The 19,123-nt window shown below is 36.8% G+C and overlaps 1 protein-coding gene across 4 annotated transcripts in view; it reads right to left on the minus strand.

Annotated features, from left to right (window-relative positions):
* Positions 1 to 19,123, minus strand: part of UTRN (utrophin) — a 348,477-nt gene that overhangs the window by 206,052 nt on the left and 123,302 nt on the right. For 3 of the 4 annotated variants that reach the window (XM_057364021.1, XM_057364019.1, XM_057364023.1), the window contains 8 exons: positions 18,541 to 18,678; positions 17,590 to 17,742; positions 10,960 to 11,151; positions 9,220 to 9,392; positions 5,112 to 5,262; positions 3,657 to 3,832; positions 2,673 to 2,808; positions 434 to 583 (listed from right to left, as the gene is read on the minus strand). In XM_057364021.1, the coding sequence (XP_057220004.1) occupies positions 434 to 583; positions 2,673 to 2,808; positions 3,657 to 3,832; positions 5,112 to 5,262; positions 9,220 to 9,392; positions 10,960 to 11,151; positions 17,590 to 17,742; positions 18,541 to 18,678 (1,269 nt within the window). The remainder of the gene's footprint in view (positions 1 to 433; positions 584 to 2,672; positions 2,809 to 3,656; positions 3,833 to 5,111; positions 5,263 to 9,219; positions 9,393 to 10,959; positions 11,152 to 17,589; positions 17,743 to 18,540; positions 18,679 to 19,123) is intronic. The other variant, XM_057364022.1, reaches the window with a different exon arrangement.

A 19,123-nucleotide genomic window follows, 5' to 3' on the forward strand; every position in this document is an offset into this window, starting at 1 on the left:
CACACTTAATAAGATTTCTTCACTAAGCTTTACCGCAGCTCCATTTGTTTTCCTCTTAACTGCCAGAAGCATTCAACTTTCCTATACAGCAAAGATTTATCCTAACTCTCAATTTCAAGTTAAWACATGACTGTATGATTGATAAAAGCAAAATGTTTTTGATCTAGTTGATACTTTTGTTCCATCTTTTTAAAAGAGCCAATGCAAAAGAAAAAAAAACACAACAGGATTACCTAAGCTAACCAAAATAACTCAATCTGATGGAAAAATGTCAATCAGTATTTTCATGTGTAAATACTTTGGGGTGCATTTCCTAAGCATGCTTGCATGGTTYCCAAGTCATTTTATGTACACACCATGTCACAGATACATGAAAAGGAAAACAACCCCTGTATTTTCAACCTCAGGTCCCTAATGCTGAGGAAATGCACACCTTATTCCACCTCACATTGAGGGACTGCAGGCAATCAGAAAGTTTGTTTTTTTCCATGAGATCAACATTTTTATCCAACAGCACATCAGGTTCAGTTCTGTTCAGCCATTCCAGTTTGTCACCCAGTACTTCCATCTCTTCTCTTAAAACCTAAAATGGACAGAAGAGTTTTAGAATGAAACTTAATGCACACATGTTTAAGTAAAGGAGGGAGAAACCCATCTTTTACCTCCAATATTAGGCATTTCCCTGAACACAAACAGAAAAGCTTCTATTTTGATATCTGTACTTGATMCACAAATTATTGAAACATTTACTCAACTACCAACATTTACTGTTAACAGGAAAAAATCACACAAAACTTCAAACAGATAACTTCACAAGGTACAGCCTCACATCATGCACACTGATCCTCATCTGACAAGATGCTTCTGTTGSATCAAATCTGGACATACCACATGTAAACAAAAGGCAACACATTGTCAATTGTTTCTTGCATCCATTCAAACATGACATGCTTTATATAAGCACATGCTACATCATTAAAAAGTACTTTACTCTTAAGGTATGGTCTAAAAGTATTGAAAAACTAAACATAACCTCAAAACTTCATTTTGATCAACCATCCACAGCTTTCTTTGCCTTTTAACCTGAAAGTCTAAGTAAGAACCTGAAAAAACCCAAAAAGCTTATGGCTGTATTCCCAAGAAATTTAAATCARTTGTACTTTCATTTGCCCACAGTCCAGAAGCAGATGGAATAGGTATCGAAATTTTTGTTTTTAAAACATAAGAATAAAAAATTACAATAGCAAGTACACATCATATTTATCCAGCCCAATATCTGTACTAACCTCTGTTATACAAGTATCGTATGGTGGGTATATGTAGGTGGGCATTGTAGAGGGACAGGAACACAGGCCTGGATGGGAGGCCCCTGAACAGAGTACCCTGCACTAGACCAAGCACTTTCCTAAGTTGTCAAGGGTCAAGGGTTATTTTTTAAAACACTTTATAAASCTTGTTAATTGGGAGTTGTTCCAGAAGACCTACTTAGAAATCTCCTTCTCATTCCCGCACTGCATTTATTCCTGATTGATCAGTTAGCATCAGTAATTCCCATTTGTCTAATGCCAGCCTTATAATAACTCACCTTCCCTACACCTTGTTATTCTCATYATCATAAACCTTCTCATTGTTCTTTATGTGACTAGACAAAAGGACTCAAACTCTAGCCAGCCCAGCAATATCACTCAGTAAATGTACTACTGCAAACTTAACTTTCCATTTATATACATAACCAAAATCAAAAACATTCCTGCTTCCACAGGGTCAAATTGGTACTTAAYTCCCTAGCAGTGTTTCCCTACCAAATTCTACTATTTCCCCTCTTGTTCCAATTCCATCTTTCACTTCTGGCATTTATGTTAAGGTAAATGACAAGAAAATTTACACTTTGATGACAGCCAGGCAGGAAATACTCAACTGACAAGAGTCAATTAGTTTAGGAAAACTGCAACTACTTTACATCGTTTATACAYCCTTGTTCAAAACTTCCCACCTAGATGGTGTCCAACAGAAGTTGGGGCTTTTGTGGGATGTTTTGTTGCCCTTTTTAAAATTACTGATTTTTAAAAAGTGAGCGAAAGCATTAGTAGACCTGACTATTCCCCTCGTTCTTTCAGAATTTCAGAAACAKTCTCTTTCACACTTCCTACAAAGCAAAGATGTTTTGTTGTCAAGGACAGACACAAAATAAACAGGAAAAATACACACATATGCACACAACTTATTTGAAATGGCCAAAATCCTTACAGTTTAAAAAGAAGCTTAAATAAAATCTTATGCACACAGGAAAGTATTACAACTGCCCAGTAAATGGGACAATGGTGCTTACTTACCATCTCAGGTTATCCCCTTTTTGTGATATTATTATTTGGCAATTATAAAACTGACACATAAAACTCTCTAGTGAAATTATCCATACTAATTTTTTTCAGTAGTATCTATTKCCTACTTTCTCATACACAGACACCATCTTCTGGCTACATAACAGTTACCAACCCAACTTCATTTTGAGGCTCATCTTGTCTGTGTAAGCAATCCTACAAAAGTGTCACACACAATCATAATATTTCTTTGGCCATTTACAGGGTGAAAATTCCCCTCCTCTGAAGCCATGTCCTGACACTTTAAACAAGACATACAGATAGATACACACACACACAAATCGATCTTGCCTGTAATTCCTGTAGGTTTTCTTCATGGTTGAATGTAAATCTTGTGTCCAGAGCATTTTCTACATTTTCTAACCAACAACGCAGCTCATCAAGCTTCTTTCTGTACTCTATCAGCTGTTGATTCTCTCCTTTTAGCCTTAAAAAGTGAAACAAAAAGTCCAGCACATCAGTCCTACATTATTTCTGACACCAAGTGTTTTTCAGTGCTTGGAGCATTTTAAAGGATCCATTTTTATTGCCAAAAGATTCGACCCTCATCAGTAAAATGCAAGATATTTGCAAATAAATACTACTGTCTTAAAAACAGACCAATTTGAGTTCCAAAGTCACAAAACAGACTTCTAAAAGACAGCAGAAAACATTAAATGTGGATGATAGTAATGACAACACCTTCAAGTCTAATCATTGTAAGTCACTATAAGGCCACTGACTTTTTCCCTTGAAGGTTTTAGGGACATTTATACTACTTTCACTGTGACACAAAGCTTTAATGAAACTTGTCACACTAAATAATTAATCAAGATCCTATTACATTTCTAAATGTATCAGGAGATGTTAAAAACAYGTAATTACCTAAAGATCTCACTTTACAGTATTGGGAAAATTCAAGAACAATACAAGTTGTTTCAATTAGYATCTCTGTCAATGACAAAATATAATTTAACATAATATACTTACAGTTCAGCTTCAACCAGAGAAAGTAGCTGAGCAATTCTCCCTAAAATGTCTGGCTTTTTCAAGGAATTATTTTAAAAACAAAGGAAAATTGTAAGAAAAGTAGATTTGTGGTTGTCATTTTGTGATCTGTACTAAACAAAGACTTACTAAGAAGTCAATTGCAGGTGGATTTATGAGAAATTTTTCTAGAAAACGGTTCACAGAAGAGCTCTGAATGTTAGGAAAAATCAGATTAATGAATTCTTATAAATTAAATGCTCCTTATTCCATCTGGTCAGACATCCAAATATTTTATTAACTTATTACCTCTGTTGTCTATCCATGACCTCTGCAGTGATTGCTTTCCAGCGTCTATTCAATCCTGCCAGTTTCTCCTGTAGGAAGCTCCCATCTGTAGCAGACAGTTTCTGTATGATCCCTTCCCCAGTTCTGTTCAATGCTGAAACACTGGTCTGATGGCTGCTGACTCCCTCTTCAAGTTCCTGTCAGAAACATAAAAGCCACACAGAATTTAATTACTGACCTAAAGCGACTTTGATCTGGCTGACGACATGCAGGATGAATCCTGGGTGAATACTATTTTACTAAAACAGGCACTTAAAACTATCTTACCTAAAAATGCATGCTGCTGATAAAGTTAGTCATGTTGTCATTGAATCTAATTCAATTTTCTGAAGAATTCATTTCACAAGAATTCATTTAAGGCATCAGTGTTAAAATCTACACTTGCATTTTATTCCTTTTTTCTTAATGTACAGCACTTTCTACTGTTTCTAACAGATGGTATGACTTTTAACCAGTAATTTTCATTACCTATACCCCAGAGATTTTTTTAACTTCAGAGTATTTTACCTAGGATAATTACAGCAGTGCTGCCTAGTTCCACACACCACAGAAAATCCATGAAGCTAAAGAAAATCAGAAGGTGTCAGGATTAAATCTTCAAACATCCCCAGCCACCACAAAAATCTCACACTGTTAGCAAAAATTTCAAATTTCTTTGCAACTAGATTAGGGCTAAGATGATTCAAGAAACAGAAGTGAAATGCCCCAGATGACAATTTCAAGCAGCAACATGGATAAAGCACAAGTGCTGTCGTAGAGCTTACTTTTCTTTCACAACACCTGACACTTGGGTAACAAATCTTCTCAAAAGAAAAAAAAATCTGATCCTTTAAGTTATGCATTCTTCTCCTTGTTCAAAAGGAAGTTAAATAACTAAAAAGGCAGGAGGGAACTAAGTTGCAGACCCCAAATCTGAAAAAAATCAAATGTAAGACCCCTGTAAGTGGAACCTTCTCTTTCTCTAGATTGCCTATATTAGGCAGTATCTTCAAAAGTCATTTGTTTAAATAAACAATTTGCTAAGTAATAACTGATCTTGAGATTCATTTATTAAATTACAAATCAAAAGTAAGTGAAATAATATACTGATTTTTTTTACCTGATTAGCATATTTAATGAAGCTGTAACAATTTATCAACTGACACATATCTTACCAACATTTGAACTACCAAATTATCTCAAATCCATCCATGGTAAGAATGATCAGGAAACCCCATACTATATGCAGGAGTTCAACTTTTCCCCAAGAACAAATTTTAAACTGCAACCAAAATAGATATGTTAAGTGTTACTGCTTTTTGAAGTGTAATTGCACAGCCTCACTGCAAATCCATATGTCTATCTATAAAACTACTATTTCAGACAAAAATCTAGACTTTTTCCAACTTGCTCATTTTCTGCCCAAATCACACATACCTGCTGATGCAGCCCAGCTGTCTGCAGCTCCAGGCTRCCATCTGGCCCACGGGCATCGGCCAGCAACACTTCAGCCTCCGTTATCCAATGGGAGAGATCATTGAGATCACAGTGGAACTGCCTCCATGCCTCAATCGCTCTATCAAAGCAACTGTTGCAAAAYAAAGGTTAGAAAAATTATCCAAACCATTTCAGTTAAAAGGCTCAGAATCCCACTCCTTGCAGAACAGAAAGACTAACACACAGCTTGGTTAACCAAGTCCTAGTTCTGAAGGCATCTGCCCCAGTAGCAGTGGGTGAAAGCCAACAGCACAGACTGTAATTAACTTCCAGCTAAAGGAAGTAAGGGCARACCTAAGCAAACTTTTGTTTCTATCGCTTAAAAATAAAGATTGATTAGTTACATGAAATTGGTCTGCAGAACTCTTTTCTCCTTTATCATGAAACAGTTCAGCTATCAGACAGGGTGAAACATGAAATATGATTAATTGCTCCATTTTTTTTTTCTCCTTCGTAACCTATGGGGTGCTGGTGCCCAAAATTTATTAAGTGAAGGTGATTTTGATTATACAGATTATATATTTGATTATATAGTATTACCAGTGAGCACGCGTGAGTAGGTCCTACACAATTTAATCACACAATAATTTACCAGATATTTCATTGTCATCATCTTTGCAGCCTCAGATTAATGTGTCACTTAACTTGAAGGGCAACATGTTCTAGCATGGAACAGGCAGAATTATCACAGTAATAAAAGTTGTTTTTTAATAAAATCAGAGTTCTCTTATGTTAACAAGCTAACAAAGTGAGACCATGAGAAAAACATGTCAGAAAGGAACAGAGTGTCTTGCTTTCTATTTGTTGGTCATGAACTATTGCAAACTAATAAAAACAGTCATCTCTAAAGATGTATGAGGCTAAGACTACCGTTAATCAGAGAACCCTCTATTTTGACTCAGGAATGATCCCATTTTCAGCCCATTATTGCAACATTTGCAAACAATTGCAACAGTAAAGACTCCGGGGTTTTTGGATATCTATAGATGCAATCTAAAATTAGCAGCATAATAATGATATCTAAAAGGGAACTTCAGAGCTACCACTGCAACTATTCTTTTCACTAATTAAATTCAAGAATTCCAGAGTTCTTAGTAAGATTATTTAATTAAATTAAATCTCATTTTGACAAAACATCCATATTCCTTGACACATACAGGTCTTATTTACTATTTTTATTATTATTATTATTATTATTCATATGGGCCCATTCCAGTACAGAAATCTTAAAAATCTCTATTTAATTTTTTCTAGCCTTATCTCCTAGTTTTACCATTTCAGTTTCTGGTGCATAACTTGATTCAAAACCTCAGACCAACTGGTAGACTGACCCCAAATCTCCATCTCTCTTTATTTCTCACATAYATTTCAGTCTAAGCATATTGCCTCATGATAATAACTCATTCCACATTTAATGAGAAGATATATTCTAAGCACTTCCAAAAGATTAAAATGTTTTATTGGTTTCCTTAAACATTAAAATTTTTGAGGGAGTTTTGACTTTTTCAGAAGACAAAATTTTAAAACTTCAGAGGAGAAGACTGAGATACCAAGTTTTAACTTCTGCCATTTCTGTTTTGAGACTACAGTTACATCAGTATTTTGAGCAATGAGCAAAGTCTCACTCCAGTTTTGAGTCAGATGCACATGCTGCTGCTTCCCCACAGACTGCCTCAGCTGAAAGCATCCTGGGTATCCTAATTCCTGTGCCTACTGCACCAAAACATGGCTATCCTTTACCTCCTCTGCARGAATCCACTGTTTCCAAACCACATCTCATTCCCAAGTCATCAACACTTTTAGCACTGGCAGAAAACCCATAGCAAACCAGGACTGTTACAAAGAGCTCAGAGCATTAAGTTCATATATACACACAAACATTTTACTCTATTCATGCTCAATTTCAACTGTGGTCAGCTGGATTTAGTTGACTACTTAGAAGCTCAGCTAAGTAAAGTTTAATTCAACTTGTGCTTGGCTTCATCAGAGCTGGCATTCAATCACAAAATCTTTGCTACCCCTGAAAACTAAGTCAATCTTTTGCCAGAGGCTTCAGATGCTGCCTCTCCYAATTTTGTCAAAATCTCCACCCACTCCAGGAATAGAATAAAGCCAAAGATGTTTTAAGGAAATAGTCATCTAGCTTATACTTAGTGTAACACTAGGAAAAGCAAGATTAAACCTGGTTAAAAATAATTCTTTGTAACAGAAAATGAATAAAAATACTAATGTCATTTAATAAAAATACTAATGTCATTTTAATACATTTTAATATTGCAATTAATAATACTTCTATTAATCAAAGTGCATGCTTCAATTAAAATACCATTTTATATATTCCGAAAGCTACATATCATTTATCTAAATTGCTAGTCCAGTAGCCCTTTCTGTATGAAAACCAAGCCTAATATTATTTTTATTAATATGCAGAGCTTTACAAACTTTATGAAGTTCAAGATTAATGTGTATCAGTAAAGTAAGGTCATATGTTGCATTTTGCCTACTATTCATAAACATTACACTTATGTTCATGAGTTTAAACTCTTTGATACACTTACCTTTTTCAGTAAGACTAAAGTTTCTGGGTAGCCCTGGCTACTTAAAGAAAATTGAAGTTGTAAATGAAACTGTACTCATACTTACAAAATTGTACCTTTAGTTAAAGCTTTTCAAGTAAGTTACAAGTGGGGGAAAAGGTATAACAAAAGTTTAGTGCATACCATATCTGCGAGGACAATAAAATAGCAGCAGGCATATAAATAGGATGGGCATTTGTCTCCAAATAGAGCAGATGACCAAGAGCACAGAAAGTAGCAACAGCTGACATCACTGTTTTCCAATTAAAAAACCCACAGTAAAATAACATTGCCTGCTGAATTATTAGAAATCTTGATCCTTCATTGATACAGGGACCCAGAATTTCTGGAAGTCTATATTTAGATGATACCATAAATTGATTTTTTTATTCCTACACGTATATCAATGCTCTGAGAAAGAGCTGAAAACATCAGCTTATGTAATACACACTCTTCCCAAAAATACCTCTTTAAAACACACTACCACATGTGTTCAGTATCAGATTTCTGGTGCTAGAAAGCAAGTAAGCTTGCCTAGACATTACTTTATGCTCTACAAGACTTCTGCATCATCCATTATCTTACATCATCATTAAAAAGGAAGTACTGTAAAAGCAAATTAACTACAGCATGAGCCTTGGCATTTAATTTTAAATTTCATAGAATAATTTTCAGCCATTAAGGGGTTTATTTGCATAGCAGCAATCTCAATGTCTACTGCTCTTTGTAGTGTGAGCACCTTCAGCTTAGTGGTAACTTCTTGAACACGTTCTTTCACACTTTTACAAATTCCAACTTAAAATACTCATCYAATGCAATTTTCCAAGTTTGATTAAGTGGTATTGAGTTTGTTTTTAAACATTGAAAACTGATTCAGTTTAGCGTATTTTTGTAAGGGGTGGGGAGAAATCAAACTTTTCTCAAAGTGAAATTACAGCTATTTGTGGAAAGGAAATAAAAAAACTTATTTCTTAAGCACTGATTTTAGTGTTATCTTGTTCTTCTAACCACAAAATTTTCTAATCAGGTGGTTTCTTATCTTTAATTACTTACAACAAGTATTATTAACAACTATCAGAGGTGCTGCACTTTAAAGATCCCATTCTTTCAAACTGCTTCCTTCCTTCAAAAATCAGCCTTGAACTCTTTGTTAAAAGATGTCCTACTCAAAACTGCTCTTCTAGAACTTWGCTTTGCAATAGCTTTTTAGAATTTTATGTTTTATAAATCAAATGCTCTATTTTATAAAGTATAAACAATAAGCTTCRTAACAGCAGCCAGACTACAATTTCCATGTAGTTAATGGTTTCAGTATTCAATAATTCTGGAAATTATTTTGTAATACCAACATATTAAAGYTGATTACTCCCAAACTCATCTTTATTATTAAGGTACATTTGAAAAATCCTTATACAAATGTGTATATAAAATATTTACCACATTGCCACAGAGACCAATCATCCTTGACTTACCACTTACGATCATTGTACATTCTATTAATTCTGTCCCACTCTGCATTCAGCTGYGTTAGTGCATCTCCTATTTGTATTGCCTCAGGTCCAGATGCTTCCAATATAACATCAGGCTGCTTCTCATGTATGACTGCAATTTGATCCCCAAGTTTATCCAAAGTATCTTTTACATTCTGCAAGCACAGTAATGACAAACTATGAGTAAAGTCAAAACCAGCAGGAAATAAAAGAAAAATAATGTTTTCCAAATTCTGTGCCAAAAATCAGCATCTACAATAAGACCATGACCACCAGTATCAGCAGTTTCCAGTTTAAATCAGTTTTAGTGACTGAACTGAAGAGTTAATCACACCTTTTAACGATGTATCCTTTTCAGTTTTTTATTAAAAGAATTAAGTATTTCATATGTATCCAATTGTCCCTAAGGTAAAGGGGCACACCATACTTCTCAAAGCAACACTATCTTCTTGATTGAACAAATTTGCCCATGTCATGCCCATATTGTACATACTCTTTCCTCATGTAAAAAAATGGACCACAAAGTGTGACTTCATCACATTTCATGTAACCCCCAGATGCACAAACTGCAAAAGCATAAAAATGCATAAAGGTTTAAATGACAAAGTTAAAGTTAAAAACGATATACCATCTCACTGATGTGAAAACTCCTTTAAACCAGATATTGTTATAAGACTGCCTTGGTATTCAGAGGACAAACAGTCCATGCACACAGTGGAATTTACTTACCTTTTGGAATTTAAAACAGTAATGCTTCTAAAAATTCTATGCTCTGCTATTTACTTTTTCTGGAAATATCCTTAGAATATACCAAAGCTTCAAAAATCAGACGAGACAGCTACACCAAAATGAAGTATTTCAAAGCCTTTTTAACATAAATACTCCTATCTGCACAGGTTCTTGATGAGAGGMAAATCCTAACTATAACTTAAATATAATGACACATGGACCCAATGATTCCCAGTCAAGAGGTACACCCACACTGCACCACGCCATGTGTAATTCCCAACTCCAATGGATGTTTTCTGGGGCAACCTCTTTACTGTGCTCTTTTGTATGCTCAGAATTAACCAAGACTCAGACTTCTACATACTCAACCCATATTTGACATAGAAGGAGTCAGTATTTTCAAACATAATTTCTTCATCCCTTTTTGGAAAAGACCAGATCCTTAACTACTTCCTCATTATTAATTACACACTTAATCCACATGCTGACAATAGGAAGGGGGAGCTTAAAACTATTAAAAGACTGTTGCTGTTTTGCTTATCAGAACAGGYACCATCATCCTGAGGCCTCATACATAGTTCCATAAAAAGACAAGAGTCACCCTTTCTCCACTTCCTATGCGAGTAATTGCTTTCACACAACATGAGAACAGCAGCTGTGCTAAGGTGATCAAATAGGAATTTAAGAAGATGGGCTTTTGCATTTCTGTAAGTGTTATGTAGACTATGGGATTAATAATACAAGTGTGTATAAGAAATGAAACCTTACTCTCTCAACCTCCCACCCAGCTTTCATGCTGCTACACTTGGTATCCAGATTATAAATAGAAAAAAAATTAGTCAACAGAACAGTCATTTTTTTAGTTTTCAGTGCATATTGATCCTGTATATACCTAGTAAAACCATAATTATAGCCATACGGATGTAAAGGTGGTGGCCTTTATTCTGCTGTTGCCCTTCTCCACTCTGAATACAATGCTTAGGCATGCAGTACCTTCAGTGCATCTTCCTGAGCTGAGAAATCCTCATAGATGCCAGTGTTTAGCTCTGGTGCATTCAGCAGCAGTTCAACATCAGCCATGGCCAGCAAAATTTTGTTGATTTCAACCAAGTACTCAGCCGAGAAAGGCAAGGTCCTCACTCCTGCGGCAAATTGGCCTTTTAACCTCTGCTGGACAGGGATTGCCTAAAAACATGAGAATTCATTTTGTATTTCAAACAACAAACAATTTAATGAAAAGAACATCCTAAATCGATAATCTCTACTCAGAATAAGAACTTTTCTACATTAAAAGTCAAAACAAAAGCCTTTTTAGCACAGTTAGGTAAATACAGAAAGCCCTACAGAGGATTTTATTTATTTTAAAAGTCAGAAAACAGTAGATACCATGCTTCACAATGACTCTGTATTATTCTTGATTAAAACCCCAGGCAATAGGAAGGGTACTTCTGTTTCTCTTACCTTGATCCTTRCCACTTCCAGAAATAACACATCCTGATTGAGCCTATGTTACAACCCGCTCTGCTCTCTTCATCACCAAGATACCAACTTAGTTAAACACACCTCATTTCCTATCCATATTCTTTTCAATAAGCATCCCCACCCAAATTTCCTAACGATTTTTTAAAAACAAATTGGTGCTCCACCAGTRCTTCAATATTTTGCAGCAATAAAAGACAGTAACTCCTCCAGAGCTTAGCAATTGTTTTCTGCTCTGGCTGCAAGACCAGGCTATCTAGCCAAGTACCATGTTAGCAGATAAGAGTGTAAGAACAGTAATTTAATGCAGCTTTTTCTTGGCTCCCAAATGGTGGGCTGGATTGAAACACTAGAAAGCCTGCTACAGGAAGCTATCCTTCTGCCATGCCTGGCAAAAAATTAGCAGAGGCAAGTGAAGCAGAGTGACAGCAGTTTTTAGCTGAAAAAAAATTTCTCATCAAACAGGATTTTGCTACCATCTCTGAAAACAGCCCAGTTCTTTAAAATCATCAAATAAAAAGAAAGCCCAGCACCAAAATTGAAGAATTCAAGCAAGTTTAAATCACCATGCTGTACTTGGTGAATTTGAGTCAAGCATTGCAGAGGCACAGGACTGTGCAATTTACTAACAGCTGAGAACACACTCAAGAGGGCAAAGAAGAAATGTACGTTSACAGCAATCTCAGCCAGTGAATTTTACTTTGCAATTTGTCTGGGCTGGATGCACACATGAAAGTCCCTAGCACACCTGACAACCAACACAATATTTAAGTCCCCCTAACAAAGTGGCTTGCAAATACCTGTCTGTATCTTCCTCCTTCACACGTTTCTGAGAATTTCAAACATGTCACTCAAATTAACTGAAATCTAACATAACCAGCACATGTAATGCAAAAGAAGCAAGGACTGCAGCAGAAAATATGTTCATATATTCACCATTCAGGACTGGCATGCACTAAATGTTCCTAAGGATTTTCTTTGTCCTATGTGGTTTTGGGGCTTTTTGTTTTGTAAAGTAGACAAGTCATCCCTSTACTGAAACTGGGGACACAACTTTGCTTCTTCAAGACCTTTACCACCAAATACAATTTGCTTCTAGTCATTCATTGCATATCAAAGAAACAGGATGCAAAAGGGCATCCAAGTCTACTAAAAACAAGAATTACAGAAAAGCATCACAAACTACTCGGTACTGCTTTCAATTCAGTACAGCAAGGAAGCACCACAATTAAAAACAAGGCTTACACCATATGCTTTAGCTACAAGCCCAGAATCTTGGTCCCTGATGCTCCCCAAATGCATTTTCTTGAGGCCCTGCATATATTTTATCAGCTTCCGTCAATAAAACTTGGAGGAAAAGCCCAAGGCTCAGACAGTTGTATGATTTCCTGTGGAAGGACATGGCCGCAGCTCCAAAGAAATCAGACAAAGTCTGTGCAGCGCAAAGTATCYTTTCCTTAACAATATGAAACAGGTCAAGGTAAGAAAAAAACACCAAGATGCCTGCTACAGCACAGACATCTGCAACATCTACACAAGGTGTCTTCTCTAACTCCCCATCATTCCACAAGTCCCATTCTCACACAGGCAACAGCCCAGAATCAACACCACCCAGATGAATATGTCACGGGATTTTACCATGTTTCTATTTCCCACCCACTGCTTTGTCTCTCATMAGAAAAAAACTTGAACAAGATTTAAAACAGTGTGTGTTGATGTGCAGCAAACTTGTTCTGTACTTGTTCCCAGCACTGACATGTCCTGAAACTTTCTGCTCTCCCAGTAACACCATCCTGAGCCAGATTGCTCTCTTCTGCTAAGCAGTGAATTCCTCCTGGTGCTGTTCCTCCAGAGCACACCTCATTACTAATCTCCTCCAGCTGCCTCCCATCACTGAGATGATGCTTCCTCCTCTCACAGCCCTCATTCTTAAAAGGTGAACATATGTAARTGTTGTAAACACATTAGCACTTTACTGCAGCAGTTTTAATTGTTCAGCTGTTCTCTACCTTGCATTGCAGACTGGAAGCTTCTAAAATGCTTATATGCCAAAAAATAGGAATTTTATATAACTCTCTCACAGTCACCTGACAAATACCTAAATATCACAGAAGCTGGTTTTGGTTGCTTGGGTCTGGTTGTTTTGTTTGTTGTTTTTGTTTTTTTTTTAATTAAGAAAAGAAACCTCAGGCAAGCAAACTCTTTCCACAGAATCAGAATGGCTGAGGTTGGAAAGGCACTTTAAAGATCATCTCTTTCCAGTCCCCCTGCCATGGGCAAGGACACCTTCCACTACAGCAGGTTGCTCAAAGCTTCATCAGACCTGGACTAGAACACTGCCAGGGATGGGGCAACCACAGCTTCCCTGGGCAACCTGTTCCAGTGCCTCATCACCCTCACAGTAAAGAATTCCTTCCTAATGTCTAACCTAAAACTACCTTCTCACAGATTAAAGCCATTGCYCTTCATCTTATCCCTCCATGCCTTCGTAGAATCCCCTCCAGCTTTCCTGTAGATACTGTGAGCTGCTGCTCCCCAGGGCCTTCTCTTCTCCAGGCTACAAGACCCCTTTCAGTCTGTCATCACAGGAGCAGTGCTCCAGTCCTCCCACAGTTTTTCTTAAGCATACACAAATAAAAAAGTCAATCAATGGTTAGTTAAGAGGAAAYCTGATCGATTACTTACTGGCCCTTTTCTATTTTCATTTCAGTGTTCACAGAGCATGCTTAATAAATTTGTTCTCTAAATAGTAGCAAAAACAAAGGATTGGGGGAATAAAGAGAATACTTGATTATTAGTGAACATTCTATAAATAAGGCCACTCAATGAGAACTGCTAAAAATAATTTTAATTCAGGGGTCAAATAAAAATTTGTTTCGCTTTATACTTACCATACAGTTTAACYTAGAATTCAGAATACAGCTTCAGATTTTTCCCCTCTCCCCTTYTACACTTCAATATATTTTGAAGTAAAATCTACCAAAGATTCAAGTCAAAGAGATTCTCTGACTTGCTTACAAAATGGATTTTGGAAAACAMTGCCCTAAAAATTGACATAAAATTAAATAATTTAATTACATGCTTTAACTACATAAGCATTTTAACTGAAAGTGTTTACCCAGTCAAATCTCAGATTCACTGTCTTTGTAGAAAAACATTATTTTGATTAGACACCCTAACTTTTTAACCATTCCTTGCCCCTTCACTCTCACACTCAAAATATTTCAAAGCCAGGCTTCTAGAAAAAGATTTTCCAAAGCCCAAAGCTCATGTCCATTTAATTTGTTCTTCTGTTAATTAATGCAATCAGCAAACAATCATTCATATTTAAGTAATCCAGAACCTTTCCTATAAAAAGCACACTAGAAAAACAAATGTGYTTCCTTTATTACAGAAATAATACTCCAAGAGCCTTCAATATGATGTCTGCTTCRGTTTACAGGAAACAATGCACTGTACCTGCAACTGCATATTCACTTAGCGTCTGCAAAATCACCATTTTCACTCCAAAACAACTCCTTAAAACCTGGAAAAATCTCTCAGGAACTTAGGCAATTAATTACCTCTGCAATTTAAGGTTTAGTTTTTTCCTTTCCTTCACTCTGAACCAAACCARAACAGTTCAATTTAAATAAATACTAAAGCAATGTTAGAAAACAACAACCTCAAGGAGGTACAAACTTCTAATGCAGGCTTTTCTTGCTAATGCATTTGTGGCAAAACAAGGCTTACTCAAAAGTACCCACTATGCAGAAGGGTTACCCATATTTCAGAGATACTTCAATTCCATAATCCCTAGAAGCATGAACGATGAGGAGTATTTATGATTCAGCTACTACCAGCAAATCAATATATAGATAYGACCTTCAAGCACCATAAATAAGTSCTCTCCTCCACACTTGCTTACAAAAGCATAAATRATATATTACATAAAACCTTAATTGAAGTCTAATTGAASCCTGGCAGCTGAAATCTTCCTTTTCCTCCTGTTTTGTTCATTTCAAACACCAGTTTCTCTGTCCCTGCTCACTAGAGCTTCCTTACATGAAAGTGAGGGCTTAAGCAACCTGCACACCACTGGGTCAAGAATTCAGTTAATGCTTCTCAAGCCCTGAGCTGAGATAAGCAACAAGCACTGCAATTTTCAASTCTGGTGGCTCCAGAGAAATTCTGGAGCAACCGTGATTATCTAAAATGATGATAATGTTTGGGAAGACTAGTTCTCGCTTTAGCAATGTTATGGTCTCACACCATTTTTGGTGTTCAAGATTGGTTARTGGAGACATTGGAAGAACAAGCCATAAAAGTAAAATAAGGACACATGAGAMAGGCTGGCTGAGCATTCAAATATCAGAAGTTTAGAGGCACAGGCACATGAAGCAAAAGCAGCAGTTCGAGTTTTCAAGTTTCACACCAGTAGTGWAAACTGCTGTGGTCCCTTTCTGAACAAACCAGAAACTACAACTGGAAGAACAAGGATGCTTTTACACAACTTAGCTAATTCTGACCAAGGTTAATGTTTCTTTATCAATAGTCTATTGTAATTGCTATGATAATCCATATTTACGTGACATTCCGCATTCAGCAACCAGATTCGCTTATCCAGGAAWGGATCTAGCAGGAGCAGGGATTAGCTGCAGTATATCCCTTAAGAGAAAGGCTTTACAAAAAACAACATAGCTTCCTTAGAGAAGACARTCAAGCTGCAGTGAGACCAACACTGACAAGAAGGCAGGTCTGTGTCACAAGTGGACTGCTCCCATTAGCAAAGYGCCATCCAGGGGCACCATTTTTCCATTTCAATTCAGTAATCGATTCACTCAAAGCATCTGATGGTCAAACAGAGAAACTAAAGGGTGTAGTTTTACTTTAAGTAGTATGGATCCCCATTTCCTTCAAAAAATTCTATGGCATCAGTCAGGTCTAAAGGAGTTTAAGTCACCAGAAGAGATGGATGGAGACCCAACAGAGCAGTCAGWTGTCACACAGTTCAACAGATCCTGGGCCCTCTTACGCTGCCCAGCTCTGCATGGGAGGCTTATAATGTGAAACCACCTCTCTAAAGAGCTGCAGCTTTAAAAGGTTTCCTTTCCCAGCTGGTACTGAATGGCCTGTGTGAAAAGGACAGCAGGGCATCTGTGACTGCCAGCTGAAGCCACACAGCCCTACCTGTGAACCAAGAGCACCACATTATGATTTTCTGGTGAGTCTCACAGAGAGCCAGAGCATTCTACCCCTGCCTCCACAAGTTAATTGGTGCTGGGTTAAAAAGTTACAGAGCAGTCAAAAAGATTGATAGGTTAATTACAATTGATAATGAATTACGAAGCTTCATACACAGAAACTGAGAACTACTTGATGGATTACGTAGGCCCCAAGCTTCTGAAGAAATTACTGCTTCACAAGGTTCTTCACTATTATTGCCTAAAATATTAAYGTAATTACTGCACAAAGTGCTTTTAAGGATAGAAAGGAGAAATAGAAGACTTAAAAAACACCAACAAAAAATGCCACAAAACCACAACAAAAGCAATCAAAAAAAATACCTGTGCCCTCAACAATTAAGACATACAACTTTCTGAGCAGTAAGTTTTATGAGCAGACCCTGTGAAGTTGTTTGTCAAGACCCACATACACATTATCAGAAAKATTTCAACCTTTGTTTTGTTAACATTAATTGGGTACAGCAATGCCCATTACAAGAGGGAAGTTATCCCTCTCTAAGCACTTGAGGCAGGAAAAGGCAGCTATAATATYCTGATCACAGGATGCAGAGGCACTGAATTTAAGCTATAAAGGAGCTTTTATCATATCTACACCAAACAGATACYGAATCAGGCTGTTTGAGTCAGAATTTTAAAAAGGGTGAAGTGCCATCCTCATGGATCAAGACTGTCAAGAGAAACTGTTCTGAATCATACTCTAAGGCCTGAAGGATGAGATCTTTTGGACCTATGACAATTATGTAGAAGTCCCAAACTAGAACACGCAGAAAATTTCCTAAGACAAAATGAATGCTGTGATTTTGAAACACTTCTTTCCACAGAAGTGTCAAAAGAAGATTCATTAAACCTTGGTATAAGAATCTCAAAAGTTCATACACAGCATTCACCATTTGCCCTAAGAAACAGAAGCCTCRTTTACCTGTAGTTTTTGTTCATCCTCCACACCTTGCAGCCCTGACAGATGGTCCTCAGCCTCATTCAGCCACTTCATTAGACTATCATGTTCCTTCTTATACTGGGAGAACACTGGAGAGAGTTCCACCGCCTGTCTCCTCTTAAATGACCTGCACTCCTACAATCCAGTGTATTAGGAAAATACAGTATAAAAAGAGGGAAGTAGCAAACAGAATAGGTCTTATTTGTTTCAAAAACAAAAATACTTGAGGGATCCATTTGAAGGAGCAAATTCCAAAATATGCAATAGTACTAATTTATGTTTGTAATAGCCATATTCTATTCTATCAAAGCCAACCTGCRGGTCTTGCCCTGAACCTCTGAACTACACCTCACCCTGCCAACGCTAGCATGACTCAAACAAGTGAGCTAAAAGGACTATCTTTGTCCTTTGTTTTGACAAAACCATTTTTAACATAGCATGTGTATGCAAGCACCACAACATACAGCAGTCTGCAATTACTGCTAACACCCTCTGTAGGAAGACAGAAAATTGGGAGCAGATTCCTTCACAGAAACAGCTTCAGCTGTCAAACATATGTTTGTGCATATCTGTACATGTAGTCACTCTTCACCCAACCCGGTGGTGGAGATAAACCTCTGATCAAGGGCCAGCAAAGGCAGGTGAAGCAAATACCCAACTCGATGYACCTGTGTAAATACATAGGATGGCTCTCTGTGAAGCTCTGAAAATTACTTTAAAAATCAAAATCACTCCCCCAAAACTTAGAAATGACAAAATTCATATTTTAGAATTGCAAAAATTCAGAGACTCAGGTTGTGTGCATTTAACTCTCTCCCAGAGAATCATCTACACTAAAAGAGTCATATATTATAAAATACAGATTATGGGTTGTAAGTGGGATACCAAAGGGAAAACCGAATAAATGAGCTGTAGTAACTCTCATAACTGTACCTGCACACTGTTGTACTTTTTCTGCAGAAGCAACAACTGTATGCGGATCTTCTCTCTCCAATGGTCCTCCATAGGCTGCTGCAGCAACTGCCCTCCTCTCTGTAAAACCTCTTCAATCTGAGCTCTTTCTTGATCCAACTGAAATTACACAAATCTCTATTATCTACAGAAATTCATTTTAGAAACAYTAGCTTCTCAGATATTAGCGGCAATTGCACCAGACTTTTGTTTTATTATCCAAATGGGAGCCAAATAAACTCGAGCAGAGATTCCCCTCCACAACTATCAAGTTATAAAATCCAACTTGCTCATTCAATAAACTTTTATAAAGAGATGCACTGGAGGAAATTTAATGAGCCAGCAGTAGGCAGTCACATCAAGAGGGTATTATGACTTTAGCTCCATTTCTATTCTAGACATTCCTTGACAATAACAAGCAAGCTCAGAGCAGAACAGCACAAAACCAAAAATTCAATAAATATAAAAAGAGTATAAAGTGAAGGCTATTCTCTATAACAATACACCCTTCTATAGAAATCTTTTTAAATTTGTTTTCTGTAATACACATGGCATTTTCCACAGC

Source organism: Malurus melanocephalus, unplaced genomic scaffold (genome assembly GCF_030028575.1).
Source record: "Malurus melanocephalus ecotype Western Australia unplaced genomic scaffold, MMel_1.1 scaffold_33, whole genome shotgun sequence".
Taxonomy (NCBI): Eukaryota; Metazoa; Chordata; class Aves; order Passeriformes; family Maluridae; genus Malurus; species Malurus melanocephalus.